At 52.8% G+C, this 16,250-nt stretch overlaps 2 protein-coding genes across 2 annotated transcripts in view; one reads left to right on the top strand and one right to left on the bottom strand.

Annotated features, from left to right (window-relative positions):
- The window catches only part of GPS2 (G protein pathway suppressor 2), a 138,620-nt gene that overhangs the window by 90,026 nt on the left and 32,344 nt on the right, over positions 1-16,250 (bottom strand). The window lies entirely within an intron of this gene.
- DVL2 (dishevelled segment polarity protein 2) lies at positions 203-11,629 on the top strand. Its single transcript, XM_056863516.1, is given in 16 exon segments — positions 203-363; positions 1,022-1,091; positions 2,340-2,491; positions 2,735-2,844; positions 3,518-3,650; positions 6,532-6,622; positions 6,756-6,825; positions 6,968-7,107; positions 7,278-7,354; positions 7,453-7,520; positions 8,134-8,268; positions 9,200-9,331; positions 9,534-9,710; positions 10,347-10,571; positions 11,160-11,516; positions 11,519-11,629. Coding segments are annotated over 16 exon segments (2,037 nt in total). The 5' UTR covers positions 203-346; the 3' UTR covers positions 11,602-11,629.

Raw genomic sequence — 16,250 nt, 5'->3', positions numbered from 1 at the left:
CTCCGCGGCTGTTTACGTTACTACGGGATGACGTAAGGACGCGCCGGGAAGGCGCCGTCGCCGCCGTTCTTGCGCCACCAGAGAGTCGCCCGCGGCGCGCTCCCCCCCCCCGCGAAGGTCTCCCTCGCGTCCGCACGGTCGGTGCGCGGTTGCCATGGCGCTGGCGGCGGCCCCCTCCGGGCCTGGCGCGGCCCCCGCGGCGGCGGGCGAGACGAAGGTGATTTACCACCTGGACGAGGAGGAGACGCCCTACCTGGTCAAGATCCCGGTGCCCGCCGAGCGCATCACCCTCGGCCACGTCAAGGCCGCCCTGGCCCGCCCCGGCGCCAAGTACTTCTTCAAGAGCATGGACCAGGACTTCGGGTAGGGCGGCGGGCCACCCTGCAGGGCCTGGGAGGGATGATGGGGGGAGGCGGGGCCCTCCTAGGGTAGTGGCTGAAGATCTCCTGCTGATACAACTCGTCTCCAGGTGACAGAGATCAGTTCCCCTGGAGAGAATGGCTGCTTTCACAATTGGACTCTATGGCATCACATCCCACTGAAGGTCCTCCCCTCCTCAGGCTTTACCTTCAAAATCTCCAGGTATTTCCCAACCCGGAGCTGGCAACCCTAGGCCCTCCCCATCCGGGCCCCCCGGAGCCATGCCCAGCCCTCCCCATAGTGGGTGCTGGGGTGGCCCCTTCCAGGTGGGGGAAATCCTGGAGGTCTTGAGGATGGAACCCAGGGAGGGGTTTTGGGAGGAGAGGGACCCGAGCAAGGTCTAACGTCACAGAGTCCACCCTTCAAAGCAGCCATTTTCTCCAAGGGAACAAATCTCTGATGTTCTGAGCTGTCATTGTGAGAGATCGCCCAGCCCCACCTGGAGATTGGCAACCCTAGTAGGTGCTCTCCTCTGGGGTGGTGCACTTGTGGCTCACCTGGCCTGGCTCAAGCTGGTTTCCTCCCACAGCTGAGATGACATTCCAACAAGCACAGGGTGGTGGTTTGTTATGTCAAAATTCCTTGTTTCTTTTTGTTGTAGGGTCGTAAAGGAGGAAATCTCAGATGACAACGCGAAGCTGCCCTGCTTCAACGGCAGAGTTGTTTCCTGGGTACAAAACTGGGGTCATCCCATGGGCGAGGGTTGTAATAATCCTGCAGCTGCGTTGCTTAGTGCTAAATCCAGTAGTTCGTAAACTAGAGGGGATGTGGTACGGGGCTTGAAAGATCTGACTATGTTCTGGGAGGTTCCTGGTTCAAAGGTGGCCTAACACCAGCTCCTCTCCCCCCCCCCCCCGGCACAGCCTTGCATCTGAAATAGGAAGATAGCTATACTGGCCTACTTCATAGGGCTGTTGCAACAAGATCATGTGCTTGTTCACAGAAAGTGCTGCAAGAATGCCAGCAGTTACTATGCCAGTGCCTTGGATGCAAGCTTGGCTTGGGCACTGCTCCTTAATGCCATTGAGCAAGTTACTTTCACAAACCCACACCCTTTTTGCAAAAAAGGAATAACTGGCTTTTGGGTCCAGAAAATGAGAAATAGCGATACTTTCTTGTGTATTGTTTTATCTGCATGCAATTGATGTAACTTTTCTCTTAAAATACCTCTGCGTTTAAACTAACCTAAAGTGGCAAGCATTATAAAGCTTCATTTCCAAGGGTTTTTTTTTTTTTTTGCTCTTGGCATTAGGACAGCTTTGTGTCTGACAGCTATATTCAGCTAGCCGGGTGAGGACGGGGAGATTTGAGTCCAGTGGCACCTTAGAGACCCCTAGAATTCAAAAAAGTCAAAGCTCCCTGCATCACATACAAGTTGGAATGGAGATCTCTGAGTGCTTGTAACCCAGTCAGAAGGTGGGAGAGGTGTTGCAAACAAAGAATTCAGAATGCAGAGGTACGAAGCACATTGTAATCAGCTAGATTAGAGTGGAAGAGAAATGCTAGGGGCAGAGAATTCGCATTTTGTTTGTCCGTAAGGTGCTACTGGACTTGAATCTAGCTGTTCTGCAGCAGACCGCTACTAGATCTTTTCAGTTATGTTGGAGAAACAAAGTTGTGTTGCCTGCATGTTGCTTGTTTCTGGTCTCTTACGTTTAGCCCTGTGTTACATTTTTGTAATCTAGAAAGAAAGGAAGGAGAAAAGTCAGTGATTATATAGCATTTGTTTCAGTTGCTGCTCTTGTGATACTGTGTGAAATTTCCAGCTACCAGTTTCCTTATGTTTCCAGGCGTTGGTGTAAGTGCTTTGCCGTGGAGTATTTGGGGGTCCATTTGTTTCTGTGCCAATTGAGCTGAGGAAGGCAGACTGGAAAAGTCATATCCAGCTCATGTATCTTCTCCTTATTTGCCCTCCACAGCTTGTGTCTTCAGAGACTCCTCAGCCTGAACCTCTGCCTCCACCCCCTCCCATAGAGGTACGACCAGAGCCATCACCACCCCCACCTCCTCTTCCGCCGTTGCCCGTGGAGAGGACAAGTGGCATTGGGGATTCCCGACCCCCTTCTTTCCAGTGAGTAAAGGGAGATGGAATGTGGATCATCACTCCCTGCTGGTCATGAATCCCAGGGATGTCAGGAGGGAAGGCGATTTAGCCACAGAAAGCTGCCGTGTATATTTCCACATGTTTGTGGGGGAATATTTCAGGGCCCCAGAGACAACTGCATGTAGTAGTTCTGGGAAGGGCCTCCTTGCAAAGCTTGAGCCAGGAATTGCTGCAAAGAGTTAATCAACAGCCTGTTCCCTCGTTTTGCAGTCCGAACATCACAGGCAGCAGAGAGAACCTAGACCACGAAACTGAGCCGGAATCCGTTGTGTCGCTCAGAAGAGAGAGGCCACGCCGCAGGGAGAGCATGGAGCAGGGAGGTGAGTTGATATGGATCGGCATTCATCCTCCCATTAATAGTTATTAATTTTTATTTAATTTTACGTGTAGTCCACTTTTCTTACTGAGACTGAAGGCAGACTATGCAGTGTAAGCCAATGCTATTGATAGGATGATGTTACAGCCAGCCTTTCCAGGCCTAAAAAATGTTCCAGATCGACCACTACGGCCTTCAGTTTGATTCAATCTGGTATATTAGGCCTGCATTTCAGAGGAACAGATTCCTGCGTAAAGTGTAGGGTCACTCTGAAACGATGCCAAACAGACTTCTTTGACAACATAACCATGTTTGTTCTTGCTTGATCCTTCTTGCCATTTTTTTTGTTTAAATTTTTAAAATAAAGCCTTTAAAAGAACCCATTTGATCCCTCTTTATTTTTCGGTTAGAAGAATAATCCAGTCCGAGGATTCTCCCCTTTTTGGTTGGACAAAAGACTTGGCCAGCTCTTGTAAAGGGGGGGGGGGCAGCTACCAATGCATAGTGGCTCTAAGTTGAGAGTTGCCAGAGCTCCCCAAATGAGGTGCCTGTGGCAGTGAGACAACGGATAAGCAATGTGACGGGATTAGGATTTCAGCAATCTGAAACAAAGCTGGAGAGGTGGGGGGTTGCGGTCATTTGAGTATTCCCCCTGACTCTCCCCCTCCCCGTGCCAGGTGGGCACCGACTAAACGGGCAGTCACGGCTGGAGCGGCACTTGGCTGGCTATGAGAGCTCGTCCACTCTGCTCACCAGCGAACTGGAAACCACGAGCTTGTGTGACTCTGACGATGATGATACCATGAGCAGGTAATGGGAGTGGGCCCTGAACTGAACCGGCACCTCTGCGGCCAAAGTAATGAGGACTGAGAGTAACGCTTCCTTTGGGATATCACGAGCTGTACAGGGCAGGGTTTTGCCTGGCCGTGGGTGAGCATGAGCAAGAAATGGGTGGGATTGTCTCTCAGGCTGCTGGTGGAATGATTGGAATCAAGGACTGGCTCCCTCTCTTCCCCGTTTTGACGGAGCGAAGCAAACTGGTCTCCCTTGAGATATCAGAGGAACCCACCAACAAAAGGCATTCATTGCTCTTATCTTACCACACCTGGTGTGAATTGGCAAGAGGGATATTGGCCATTGGAGAAGAGGGGATGGCATTTAGGAATGACTCAGGGTCGGGGGGGAGGGAGTAATGTTGAGGTGCCCTGTGTAGCAGATGCTCCTTCTAGTACAGTATGGCTAGATGTTATGGCTGGGTACCCAAGGTTGGGTGGAAAGAAAGTCCTGAGGCTGATAACTGTAACCACATACCAAACGCATTGTAATTGTAATTCTAGTGGTATTATTTATGTTATACAATGTCCTTGTAAACTTATGTATGTTGGCATGTCAACAAGACCAATCAAGATGCGCATATGTGAGCACAGGAGCTGCATCAGAACAAGGAAGTTGACAGCACCGTTAGTGCAGCACTTTCTGACCTTCGCTCACACAGAAAAGGACCTCCACTTCTGGATTGTTGAAAAAGTGCCAGCAACGTCTCATCTTCAGCAGAGGTTTCTTTGGGAACTTTGGCTCCAAAAAGCTTAAATGAAGACATTGACTGGTTTTGTCTCTAAGGGACGTTTTCAAACTTTACAACATTGTGATCTACTTGAAAAATCCCTTGGCCTGAGTGCACAACTGAGGATCAGTTGTAACTATACTTCTCACAGAGACACAGGGTGATTGCATGACCCAAGTACAGATGTGCTGAGTCATAGAACTTGCTGTAACTAGACTTCTCATAGAGATAGAGGGTGATTGCATCACCCAATTACAGATGTTCTGAGTCATAGAGCCTGCATCACCCTCTTAACACTATTTAGAGTGGAATAGGATCACCAGTTTGACACTGCTTTACTAGGTTGATACCTGCACACATAGTATATGAGAGACATATACTAACCAGGTATGTGTTTATACATTGGTATATTTAATATACGTAGCAAAGTAATTACTCAAGTTAGATTAATAGTGAACTGAGGATTCCAATCTGTATAATTATGTTTTACAGTATTACAACTAGAACCTATCTGACCAGATGTTTGAGTAATTGGGAATAGATTTTGTAAGTATTTTTCAAACATCTCTTTCAAGACTTATATAATGGTCTCTTAAATAGAGTAATAATGGGTTAGTTTCTATCTATCTTTTCAGACAACCTATGCACATGCCTGGTTGGGTTTGAACTGTTTGTATATGTATTTATTAATTTATTTCTGTAAATGTGTGCAGTCTTAACAAGGGTTTTAATTAACCACTGATGAAGGCCCTATAGGCCGAAATGTGTTTGGTATGTGTACAGTTATCAGCCGCAGGAAATGCCATTGTGCTATTTTAATGCTTTTAAATAATTTTACCTTTAGCGCTTCTAATAAGTTATATTTTCAGTATTTATACCCAACCTTGGGTACCCAGCTTCTGTTTTTAGGTTGGGTTTTATTCCCCTCTTCTTTCTTCCACATAGATGTTATGGCTCCCACCATCATCCAGACGAGGAAGGAGGGGTTGCGTTTCCACATCTGTTTTGCTGTGTAACTAAAGCCCTTTGCGCAAGATTGCATTGCTCTTTCTTGGGCAAGCTCCTTTAGTTCGTGATTAATGGACTGGAAGTATTTTGGGGAGGGGCCATGGCTCAATGGTAGAGCATCTGCTTGGCATGCAGAAGGTCCCAGGTTCATTCCCCAGCATCTCCAGTTAAAGGGACTAGGCAGGTAGGTGATGTGAAAGACTTCTGCCTGAGACCCCTGAGAGCCATTGCCGGTCTGAGTAGACAATACTGACTTTAATGGACCGAGGGTCTGATTCAGTAGAAGGCAGCTTCATGTGGAATTTAAAGGTGAAGAAATGAGGTGAGCGGGCCAATTTATGGCGCTTCCTGTTTTCTCCCTGCCGGTGGCATTCCTGATGTAGTTCTTTTTGTGCCTCCTGGCTCTCTTCCTGTTCAGGGCAGACAGTGCTGTGGGCTCCTCAGGGCATAGAAGCAACTCTGACTGACGCTGCCTTGGGGTTGGAGGTGTCCATGGCCCAGAGTGGGATTTGCGGGTGTTTGTTTTCAGGTGGGGAGTGGAGGAGCTTGCCTGGGCCCAGGCTGCCAAACATTCTGTCGGGGGGCAGCTGTCCTGTGCCTCCCTGCCTGTCCATCCAAGCATCCCTGATCTTTATGCCAAGAGATTTGCTACCAGCACCTGGATATTTATTTTTTGGTTAAAATACGTGTAGACAATTCTTCCTCTTGGCTCTAAGTGGCTCATAGGTGGTAAGCAAAACATAACAGATTAAAACCAGATAAAAATTTAAAACCTCAAATACCTCCCCTCCCACCTCTGTTGACACCCCAGCAAAAGCTGAGCAAACGAAGAAGCCTGGCAGGGCCTCTGGAAGACCTCCAGCGAGGGGGCTCCCCTCAACTCTCTGTAGAGCCCAGGCCACAGAGCGAGGGTTGCGATGGAAAAGGCTGGGACTCTGGTCAGTGCTGAGCAGGCCACCCTCAATAGGGGAAGAGCCAGCAGGTTGTGCAGGCCCACTGAAGCAAACCGTCTCTGAGGTCAGAAGTAGTGTTTTTGAGGGGGTTGCTAGACAAGACAAAAGCACGCCCCTTGGTTTTTCAGTGAGGCTTTGGTTGAGGAGCCTGTATTTCTTGTGGCAGGTTCAGCAGTTCCACCGAGCAGAGTAGCGCCTCCCGCCTCCTGAAGCGCCACCGCAGGCGGCGGAAGCAACGCCCTCCACGCCTCGAGAGGGTAGGTCTGGGCGAAAGGGGCGCCAGGCGATGGGGTTGCCCAGGCAGCGGGGGATGGCCACCTTCTGTGCCCAAAGGGAATCTCGTGCCAAATTGACCTTCCCTGCCTCCCCCCACCCACCCGCTCGTTTCAGACTTCCTCTTTCAGCAGCGTCACCGACTCCACCATGTCGCTCAACATCATAACAGTGACCCTGAACATGGGTAAGGGAATAACCGCTCTGGGGAGAGGGCGGTGCGGAAGGCGTGGAACGGTTGGGAGTTGGACGTGGAGGATTCCAAACATAGAGCAGGGCAGAAGCGGGCAAGAGTCCCAGTCTGAGCCTTGCCTTCTTTCCCTGGCCAGAGAAGTACAACTTCTTGGGCATCTCTATCGTGGGGCAGAGCAACGAGCGAGGGGACGGCGGAATCTACATTGGCTCCATCATGAAGGGAGGCGCGGTGGCAGCAGATGGCAGGATTGAGCCGGGTGACATGCTGCTGCAGGTGAGGATGGCGGGAGAAAGAGGCGACCCAGTCCCGGTGGGATTTCCACTCTGAAAGCGCGGGTATCGGGAAGCCGCTGGGTGAGGGTCCTTGCGAGAATGGACTTGGGTGGGAGTGAAACGGCTATGGAGCACGAGCGTGATGTGTTTGCCTTCCTCTATTTCTCCCAGGTCAACGACATTAATTTTGAGAACATGAGTAATGACGACGCTGTGAGAGTGTTGCGAGAAATCGTCCACAAACCGGGGTGGGTCCTGTTCCGTGAGCGGCCACTGTGTTTGCCGGGGGGGGGGCGTGGTGGCACTCGCTCCCACCGGCTTGCTCACTTCCTCTTCTTTTTGGCAGTCCGATAGTGCTGACGGTGGCCAAGTGCTGGGATCCCTCCCCACAAGGATATTTCACCCTACCAAGAAGTAAGTGACAAGCCCCGAGTCCTTGACTGCTCCACTTAGGGGCTCATGTGGTTCTCCCCTCCTTTGTGACAACCCTTTGAGAAAGTGACCGCCTCCCCCACCCCTCCGGTCACCCAGTGAGCTTTAAGATAGAACAAGGATTTGAGGCCAGGTCTCCTTCATTGCCCCACACCGGCTTGGTCAAGAAGGGGTGATGGAGCAGTTGTGGTCCAGGATGCTCAGAGGATGAGGCAGATTCTGACTCAACCAGACCTGGATAACAGTCTGTAGCTCCAAGCCTGCTGAGGCCGGCGCATCAGGCAGGGCCTATGAGGTTTTGCCTGATCAGGCAGTGAGTTCACCGCCGCCTCAAGACTGGCCCCCTAGTTCATGCCCCAGGTCTCCAAACCTGCTTCTCTTCAGCTGCTTCTCAGTCGGTGGAGGCTGGATTGCAGGCAGGAATCTATGCAAACGAGACGAGCCTGATATCGCAGCCAGGGGGAGGAGGGATCTCCCTGCTTTGGCCCCATCTGCTCTGCAGGTAGGGTCTCTTGGTCTTTTGTGTTGCCTGAGGACCTTCCGCGTCTGCCTTTTCTCTCTCTCGACTCGGACTGTTTCTTTCCTCCTCCTCCAGATGAACCGATCCAGCCAATCGACCCGGCAGCTTGGGTGTCCCACTCTGCTGCCCTGACGGGGGCCTTTGCTGCCTACCCAGGGAGTAGCTCTATGAGTACCATCACCTCGGGGACCTCCGTCACGGAGACAGAGCGTGAGTGCCCATTTTGGCCAACGGGGGGGGGGGGGACACAGCAGCGTCGAGGAGGCTGTCTTCGGAGAGAGGCTCTCTTCTGTTTGGCTCTTTCTGCCCCAAAGGGTTATTGGAGTGAGGCCGGGCACCAGAAATGCCCTCTTGTGCCTTTCAGGGAGACACAGCAGCAAGTGAAGGTGGTCAGGGGGCTGCAGGGATGCATTCCAGGCCCAGCACGTCTGTGGGCAAAGCTGGGTGGAGAGCTGCCTCTTGGAAACCCAGCAGTTTACTGTAGCAAGCTGGCAGTTCTGTCCACTTAGAAAGCGTTTTTTAGCATTTCGTTCTTCAGGCGAGCTGACTTCAGTGGACAGGGGCTGCTATGGGTGTTCGCAGTCTTCCTGCAAGCAGGGGTTTCTTTAGCCTGTCTATTCGCAACCACATTCCTGCAGAGAGGCTTCTGCAGAGCCCTGGAAAATCTACCCGGGAGCCTTCCTTCTAGCTTGCTTTCTCTGTTGGCGCCTCTTTGCGCATTCATGGGAGATGAATGAGCTCTGAGCTGCTTGAATGTTTCCAGCCTGGTTCTTGTAGGTTATCCGGGCTGTGTAACCGTGGTCTTGGTATTTTCTTTCCAGACGTTTCGCCAGCAGCTGTGGCAGGCATCTTCAGAGGAGTAACACTGAAGGACTGTCCTTCAGTGTTACTCCTCTGAAGATGCCTGCCACAGCTGCTGGCGAAACGTCAGGAAAGAAAATACCAAGACCACGGTTACACAGCCCGGATAACCTACAAGAACCAATGAACTCTGACCGTGAAAGCCTTCAACAATGTTTCCAGCCTGGTCACCAGACTCTTCCAGCCGCTCCCAGAGTTCAGCTCCTTTTCGATGAGGAGCTGGTTTTGTAGCTCTCTTTGGCATCTGTGAGTCCGCTCACTTCCCTCCACCTGTCTCTAGGCTTCGATGACTTCAGTCTGTCCATCCACACGGACATGGCCTCGGTCACTAAGGCGATGGCCTCTCCCGAGTCTGGCCTGGAGGTGCGCGACCGCATGTGGCTGAAGATCACCATCCCCAATGCCTTCCTAGGTACCAGCAGAGGAAGAAGATCAGAATCCCGCGTTTGGGAGGGGGGAGAGAGTGTTTGAACCCTCTGCCAAAACGAGGCAGCCGGTAGCAGCGGGGACAGGACTGGGATGTTCCTTCTCGAGGTTCTGGCTGTCCGTGACCAGGGAGGGGGCACGCCCCCCATGGTGACCTGACGTGTGGGCCTTCCCTCCTCCCCCCCCAGGTTCCGATGTGGTGGACTGGCTGTACCACCACGTGGAAGGGTTCCAGGACCGCCGCGAGGCCCGCAAGTACGCCAGCAACCTGCTGAAGGCCGGCTTCATCCGGCACACGGTCAACAAGATCACCTTCTCGGAGCAGTGCTACTATATCTTTGGAGACTTCAGTGGCTGCGAGAACTGTAAGTTGCAGTCTCTGCCTTTTGACTGGCTGAAAGAAATGGGGGAGGGTGGGCTGTGTGTGGGACTCCGGATCTTGTCTCCAGGGCCACCGGGGCATGTTTGGTTTGCCTGGCTGATTATGACCGGGCCTCTCCTCCTTCCAGGGCTGGTGAAGTCTTCCATGTTCCCTGTGTTTTAAGGCTACGCCAGCCCAAGGTCTCTGGGTGCCCTTAGCCCTAACATGACTTCCAGCCTCCAGGTTTGGGTGGGAGCTGTTCAGCCATTTAAATGCCAACCCAGATGAGACGGTTCCGTGCTGCTTTAGCTCCAGAGAGCGGCCTGAGGATAGGAGCCGCCCCCACCCCCAAGTGTTGTTGGGATTTGCTCGTTGCCGCCCCCTTCCCCGCCCCTGTCCCTTTGCTCCTCCGGCTCCATTGGCTGTGGCACGAACTCTGCATTTCCCCTCCGTCCGCCTCCCTCGTTGCCAGATACTTTGGAACGTCTTGAATGCCAGGCGCAGAACCGTGTTTCCTTCCCACAGCACCCCTCCAGCGCCGGAGAGACCCGGCCGTGGTCAGAATCTAACGCTGAGGCCCCTGCTCTCCGGCCACACTGCCGCTTGGTTTCATGCCTGGTTTTCTGTTTTCCTTCCCCAGATATGGCCAACCTCTCCCTGAACGACAACGATGGCTCCAGCGGGGCCTCTGACCAGGACACGCTGGCCCCCTTGCCCCTGCCAGGCACCACCCCGTGGCCCCTGATGCCCACCTTCTCCTACCCGTATCCAGCCCCTCACCCGTACAGCACCCAACCCCCACCTTACCACGAGCTGTCCTCCTACAGCTATGGCATCGGGAGCGCCGGCAGTCAGCACAGCGAAGGTAGGGCAGGGGGGTGCGTGAGTCGTGGGGGTCCCTCGTCTCTGGCCTCAGCAATGGGTTGCTTGGCAAACCGGGCAGAGCCCTCTGAGGTCCCTGGGCCTGGTGTGGAGCCAGTGTGGTGCTGCTGTTGAAGTGTCAGACTAGGATCTGGGAGACACAGGTTCAAATCCCGACTCTGCCACGGAAGCTTGCTGGGAAGCCTTGGGCCAGCCACACACACTCTCCGCCGAGCCTACCTCACAGGGTGGTGGCTGTGAGGATAAAACGGAGAAGAAGAAAAATTATTTAAGCTGACTTGGGGCAAAAGGCAGGGTATAAATGAAGAAGTAGATAAATAAATGCTGGGGCTGAGAGGAATGAGGACTCGGGTTTGCTGGGAAGAGCAGGAAGTTGGCTGGCAGATCCTGAACAAGCTAGGGAGGCTGGGGTTTTTGGGGCAACAAGGTTGCTGAGAGAAAGTGTGGTTTTGCGGGCCGGGCGTCTTCCTCCTCTTGTGTTCCAGTTGTCTTCGTGAGCTGGAGGAGAAAGGCGGAGAGTCACCGTCCGGGCTTCTCCGTGGCTAACCCCCCTTTTTCTTCTCGCTTGCAGGCAGCCGGAGCAGTGGCTCGAACCGCAGCGATGGGGGCGGGGGTGGCAGCCGAGGGGCCGGCAAGCAACAGGAGGAGAAGGCCGGGGCGGATTCCAAGTCCGGCAGCGGGAGCGAGTCAGAGTATTCGACCCGCAGTGGCGGCGGCCAGCGTGGGGGGGCCCTGGCGGGTCCCAGTGGAGAGGCGGCTTCGCAGCGCAGCCAGCACTCCCTGCACTCCCACCACTCCCTGCACGCGGCTTATGCGGCCCCCGGGGGCGTGCCTCTGGCCTACAACCCCATGGTGGTGATGATGGTCCCGCCCCCTGGCCCCCCTGCTGCTGCAGCCGTGCAGCCTCCCGGGGCCCCCCCTGTGCGCGACTTGGGCTCCGTGCCCCCGGAGCTGACGGCCAGCCGCCAGTCATTCCACATGGCCATGGGCAACCCCAGCGAGTTCTTTGTTGACGTAATGTAACACACAGGTCAGCGGCTGACCCCCCACCCGCCACTCCTCACCCCCGGAGCTGACGGCCAGCCGCCAGTCATTCCACATGGCCATGGGCAACCCCAGCGAGTTCTTTGTTGATGTGATGTGACACACAGGTCAGCGGCTGACCCCCCACCTGCCACTCCTCACCTGACGATTCCTGCCTGCGTTTTGTGGGCTCCGGCCATGGAGGTTTTCAGCCCCCAGGCTGACCAAAAACTTGCTCTCTCGTGTCCAGTGGACACGCCCCTGAGGTTACCTGACCATCCACCCAGCGCCCCATCTGGTGGCCGGACTCTCCCTGCCCCCGTGTCTCTGCCCGGCTCCTGAGAGCCCCTGCCCACCCGTCCTTGGCCAGCAGAGCCGGTTGCCTCTGGGCTCCTGTTGCCTTCCAGATGGCTCGGCAGATTGTCCTCAGTTAATCGCCTTTGACTGGCTCAGCACGTCACCTGGTGACTTCTGTATCTTGAGCCTCTTTTTCTAATATCCAGAGGCTGGCTTGGCCACTCTTTAATCATGTGACTCAGGTCTCTAGAATCATGTGACCTCTGCCTTCCTGTTTCCTGTCTGCCTTGACTTCAAATGACCTCAGCGGCCTCCGAATTCTGGCCTCTCGAGCCACCGGGGCCCCGCACCCCCCTTCCAGTACCAGGTTCTTTTGGCTTTCGGATGCTGGACGCACACCACGGCTGCCTGTCTTTCCTTCCCCTGTCACGCGGCCAGGTCTTTTTTGGGTTTTGTGATCAGCACCCCTCCGTGCCTTACCTAGTTACCTGTCGCAGGACTTCCACCGAAACTGTCCTTTTCCTCGTCTCGAGAAAACTGAGAAGCTGGGGGGGAGGTGAGGAGTTGACCTTTGACAGTTCTGACTCCCCCACCCCTTTCCTGTTCTCGATGATCACAAAATCGGTATCAATGAAGGTAGGAATTCTGTTTGTTTTTTCTAACAGTTTTTTTTAAGAATACTTTTTTAAAATTCACGATGTTTTTGGAGTTAAGTTGGTTCGAGCTTTTTTTTTTTACTTCCTTTTGTATAAAAGCCTCCCCTCAGTAGCTCCCTTTTAACACTACATTCCCTCTCCCCCAACCCCTCCGGCAACTTTAGTCTGCCTCTTTGCCTTTGAAGGGTCCAGAACCAAAGCCTCACTTGAAAAGGTTGACTCCCAGGTCACCCTTTTGGCTGGACGTCTCCTCCCGGTTCTTCTCCGGTGCTGCTGCTGGCTGCTCCCTCAGCCATTCTCCACGGAGGCCGAGGTCAGTCGAGGCAAAGTTCCAGCATCACCAGCTCTGACCAATGACGTGAGGACATTGATGTGGTTATAGGTACGAGTCTCGGGAGTGGAATTCGGTGTCTGCAAGAACTGTGGGGTTGGGACCATCTCATGCCTCATCTTGGGAAGGGGCCAAAGCCGAGGGACAGAGTGTGTGCCCAGAAGGTCTTGAGGGGGTTCCCAGCATTGCATGGAGCAGCTGTAAGGAAAGCTTCCCCTTCAGCCACTGCAAGTTAGAGAAGGCAGTATTAAGTGGGGTGGACCAATGATGGAAGGAAACTTCAGGTGAGCCTACGAGAGCCATCCTACCAGCCGGCCTCTGGGGAATGTGTTTGGCTTCCCCATGGACCTCACCCCATCTTCCACGGGAGGGGCTGTGGCCTCTGCTTGGCATGCAGAAGGTCCCAGGTTCAATCCCCAGCATCTCCAGTTAAAGGGACAAGGCAAGTAGGTGATGTGAAAGACCCCTGCCTGAGACCCTGGAGAGCTGCTGCCAGTCTGAGTAGACAAGATTGACCTTGATGGACCAAGAGTCTGATTCAGTATCAGGCAGCTTCATGTGTTCAACTGACGATCTGATCTAGAAACATTGCTGGGGGAGGGAGTGGAAAAAGGTGTAGGTGAGTGCACTCATTTCCCCCTCAAACCTTATTCTTTTCTTTAAAACAAAAGAAACCTTATTCAGAGGGTTGTCACCGTTAGCAAGTCCCCTTTTGAAGGAACTCGTGTTGCCTTTGCATAGCAATTTTAAGAATACTTGAACCTCTTATAGGACACCAGCTCATCTGTCCATCTCACTCAGTTTTGCAGATTCTGCCTGGCAGCAGCTTTCCAGAATCTCAGACAGAGAAAAGGTTTTTTCCCATTCCCTTAAACTGGAGAAGTCAGGGAATGATCCCAAGAGGGCAGCAGCTTCACCAGTCAGCCGTGTCCCCCTCCCCTGGGCAAGAAGAATTTGAACTTCTTGCCCAGATTTGATGATGGGAATTTCTGTTAAGTCACAGCTGACTTACGGCAACCCTGTAGGGTTTTCAAGGCAGGAGATAAGCAGAGGTGGTTTTGCCAATGCCTGCCTCTGCATAGAGACCTTGAACTTCCTTCCGAGAACTAACAAGATCGAGCTAGTCTGGGCCATCCAAATTTACTCTCATAAATGTATAAACATGAAGCAGGAGGAAAGGGTCAGCTTCCTACTTTGCGAGGGTTGTTAGGCGAGAGGAAAATTCCATACAGCATTGAGAGACCACAGGGGCTGTGAGGAATATTTTGTGTGTGTGTAAAGTGCCTTCAAGTCGCAGCCGACTTATGGCGACCCCTTTTGCGGTTTTCATGGCAAGAGACTAACAGAGGTGGTTTGCCAGTGCCTTCCTCTGCACAGCAACCCTGGTATTCCTTGGTGGTCTCCCATCCAAATACTAACCAGGGCTGACCCTGCTTAGCTTCTGAGATCTGATGAGATCAGGCTAGCCTGGGCCATCCAGGTCAGGACGAGGAATATTTTAGAGAGTATTAAAAACCCAAAGGGGTTATTTCTAGCAAGGTTATCCAGAGAGGGTAGAGTTTGGAGCATTGGGATTGCTTTGCAGGTCTCTATGAAGCCCAGTGGGAAGCGGAATTGCTCCCACTCTTAATGGGCGTGTTCGGAAGACTTGCAATACTTAGAGTCTCCACTCCTGTTCCACATCAATGCCAAATAATATAAAAGGCAGAGCAGATGTTGCTGTTCACAAATTGCCTCTTGGTCAGCTCTGGGGTTTTGGTCTTGAGTACCTTAAAACAGTGTCAGAGGCGGTCCGTTTGGTCCTGCTTGTTCTCTTGGACCTCTGCCCTCTTGCCCCACAAACAACAGCAGCCACCCCCTGCAATGGGGGGGAGGGAGTGTGCATTTTCCTCCCTCCAACAGGGTACGATCTCCCCGCTCTCTTCCAAGGTGCTATATGTTTCCTACCCAACACACCATCCCAAGGGCAGTGGAGCTGCAGGGGGGCATCCCCTCAGGATTGAGCCCCCCCCCCCAGTATTTAGCGCTCTCTCTTGCCTCCGGGGAGGGGATGTGTGTGAGTGAATGTGTGTGACCAGTAGCAGATAACTATTTTGTAATAACATATTTATTTTTTAGCTCTTTTTGTGTACAAAACATTCAATAAAAACAATCTAATAAAATCCTAAATGGGTGATTGTGAATTACTAGGAGATTATGGTTAAGAATGGGAGGGGACCAAGAATTTGGAGGTGGGGGAGACAGGAGATCATGGGAGCAGCCTGGCCAAACAAAAAAGTTCCTCTTTAACACTTTCCCTTCTCTGCAATATGGGAGTGATGTTGGTCTGCATCACAGGTCTGCTGTTTGTAAGGACTGGGCACCAATGATGTGGGTGAAGCAACTTAAAGGTACTCAGAATGAGATTCCTCAGTGTGCCAAGGGAGTGGCGCCGTAATTACGGTGCCTCTGCCAAAAATGGGTTCTGGAGGTCCAGTCGGGTTCATTTCAGGGCAAGCTGCAGTCCCGCGGCAACGATGGTTGTGCATATTGATTATGTGTCACGTGTGTGTCCAACAGGGAGGGGCCTCCATTTCCAGAGGAGGCCGTTCAAGCTGGCAACCGGGCTGCTCCAGCCAGGGCTAATCTCCAGCTGGTGGGGGGGGGGGGACTCTCAGTGTGTTCTCAGTGACTGGCATCTAGGGCTGCCAACTCCAGCTTTGGAAATTCCTGGAGTTTGGGGGCAGTCTGGAGCTCAACTGGATGGGACAGCCAAGGCATGGTGCAAGAGAGTTTGGACGACAGAAATCTGACAACAGAGTTGAAAATAGACCGTGAGCCTTTAAACACGATGTGTTAAGTGGTGTAGGACTACCTAGTCTGAAGCATACCAGTGGCAATAGGCAGCAATATGCTAGGGCTAGGCTGAACAACAGTCCCTATACCTTTGTCAATGCAGCTTTCTGAACCGTTTCTTTACAGCACAGTCTTAGAGAGAGAGGTGGTTTGCCATTGCCTGTCTCTGCATATCAACCCCGGCCTTCCTTGGAGGTCACCCCTCCAAAGACTAACCAGGGCCAACCCTGCTTCGCATCTGAGATCTGAGGAGATCAGACAGAGGCTTAGCTCTATTTACCTGTGCAAACAACGCAGTGTGGTTAAGAGCAGTGGTTTGGAGCAGTGGACTCTAATCTGGAGAACCGGGTTTGATTCCCCCACTCCTCCACCGGAAGGCAGTTGGGTGACCTCGGGCTGGTCACAGTTCTCTCTGAATTCTCTCAGCCTCACCTACCTCACAGGGTGCCCGTTGTGGGGAAGGGAAGGCGATCGTAAGCCGGCTAGATTCTTCCTTAAGCAGTAGAGAAAGCCGGCATCT

Source organism: Euleptes europaea, chromosome 18 (assembly GCF_029931775.1).
Source record: "Euleptes europaea isolate rEulEur1 chromosome 18, rEulEur1.hap1, whole genome shotgun sequence".
Classification (NCBI taxonomy): domain Eukaryota; kingdom Metazoa; phylum Chordata; class Lepidosauria; order Squamata; family Sphaerodactylidae; genus Euleptes; species Euleptes europaea.
The sequence above is the reverse complement of the archived record's forward strand: the minus strand, read 5'-3'. Positions and strand labels throughout refer to the sequence as shown.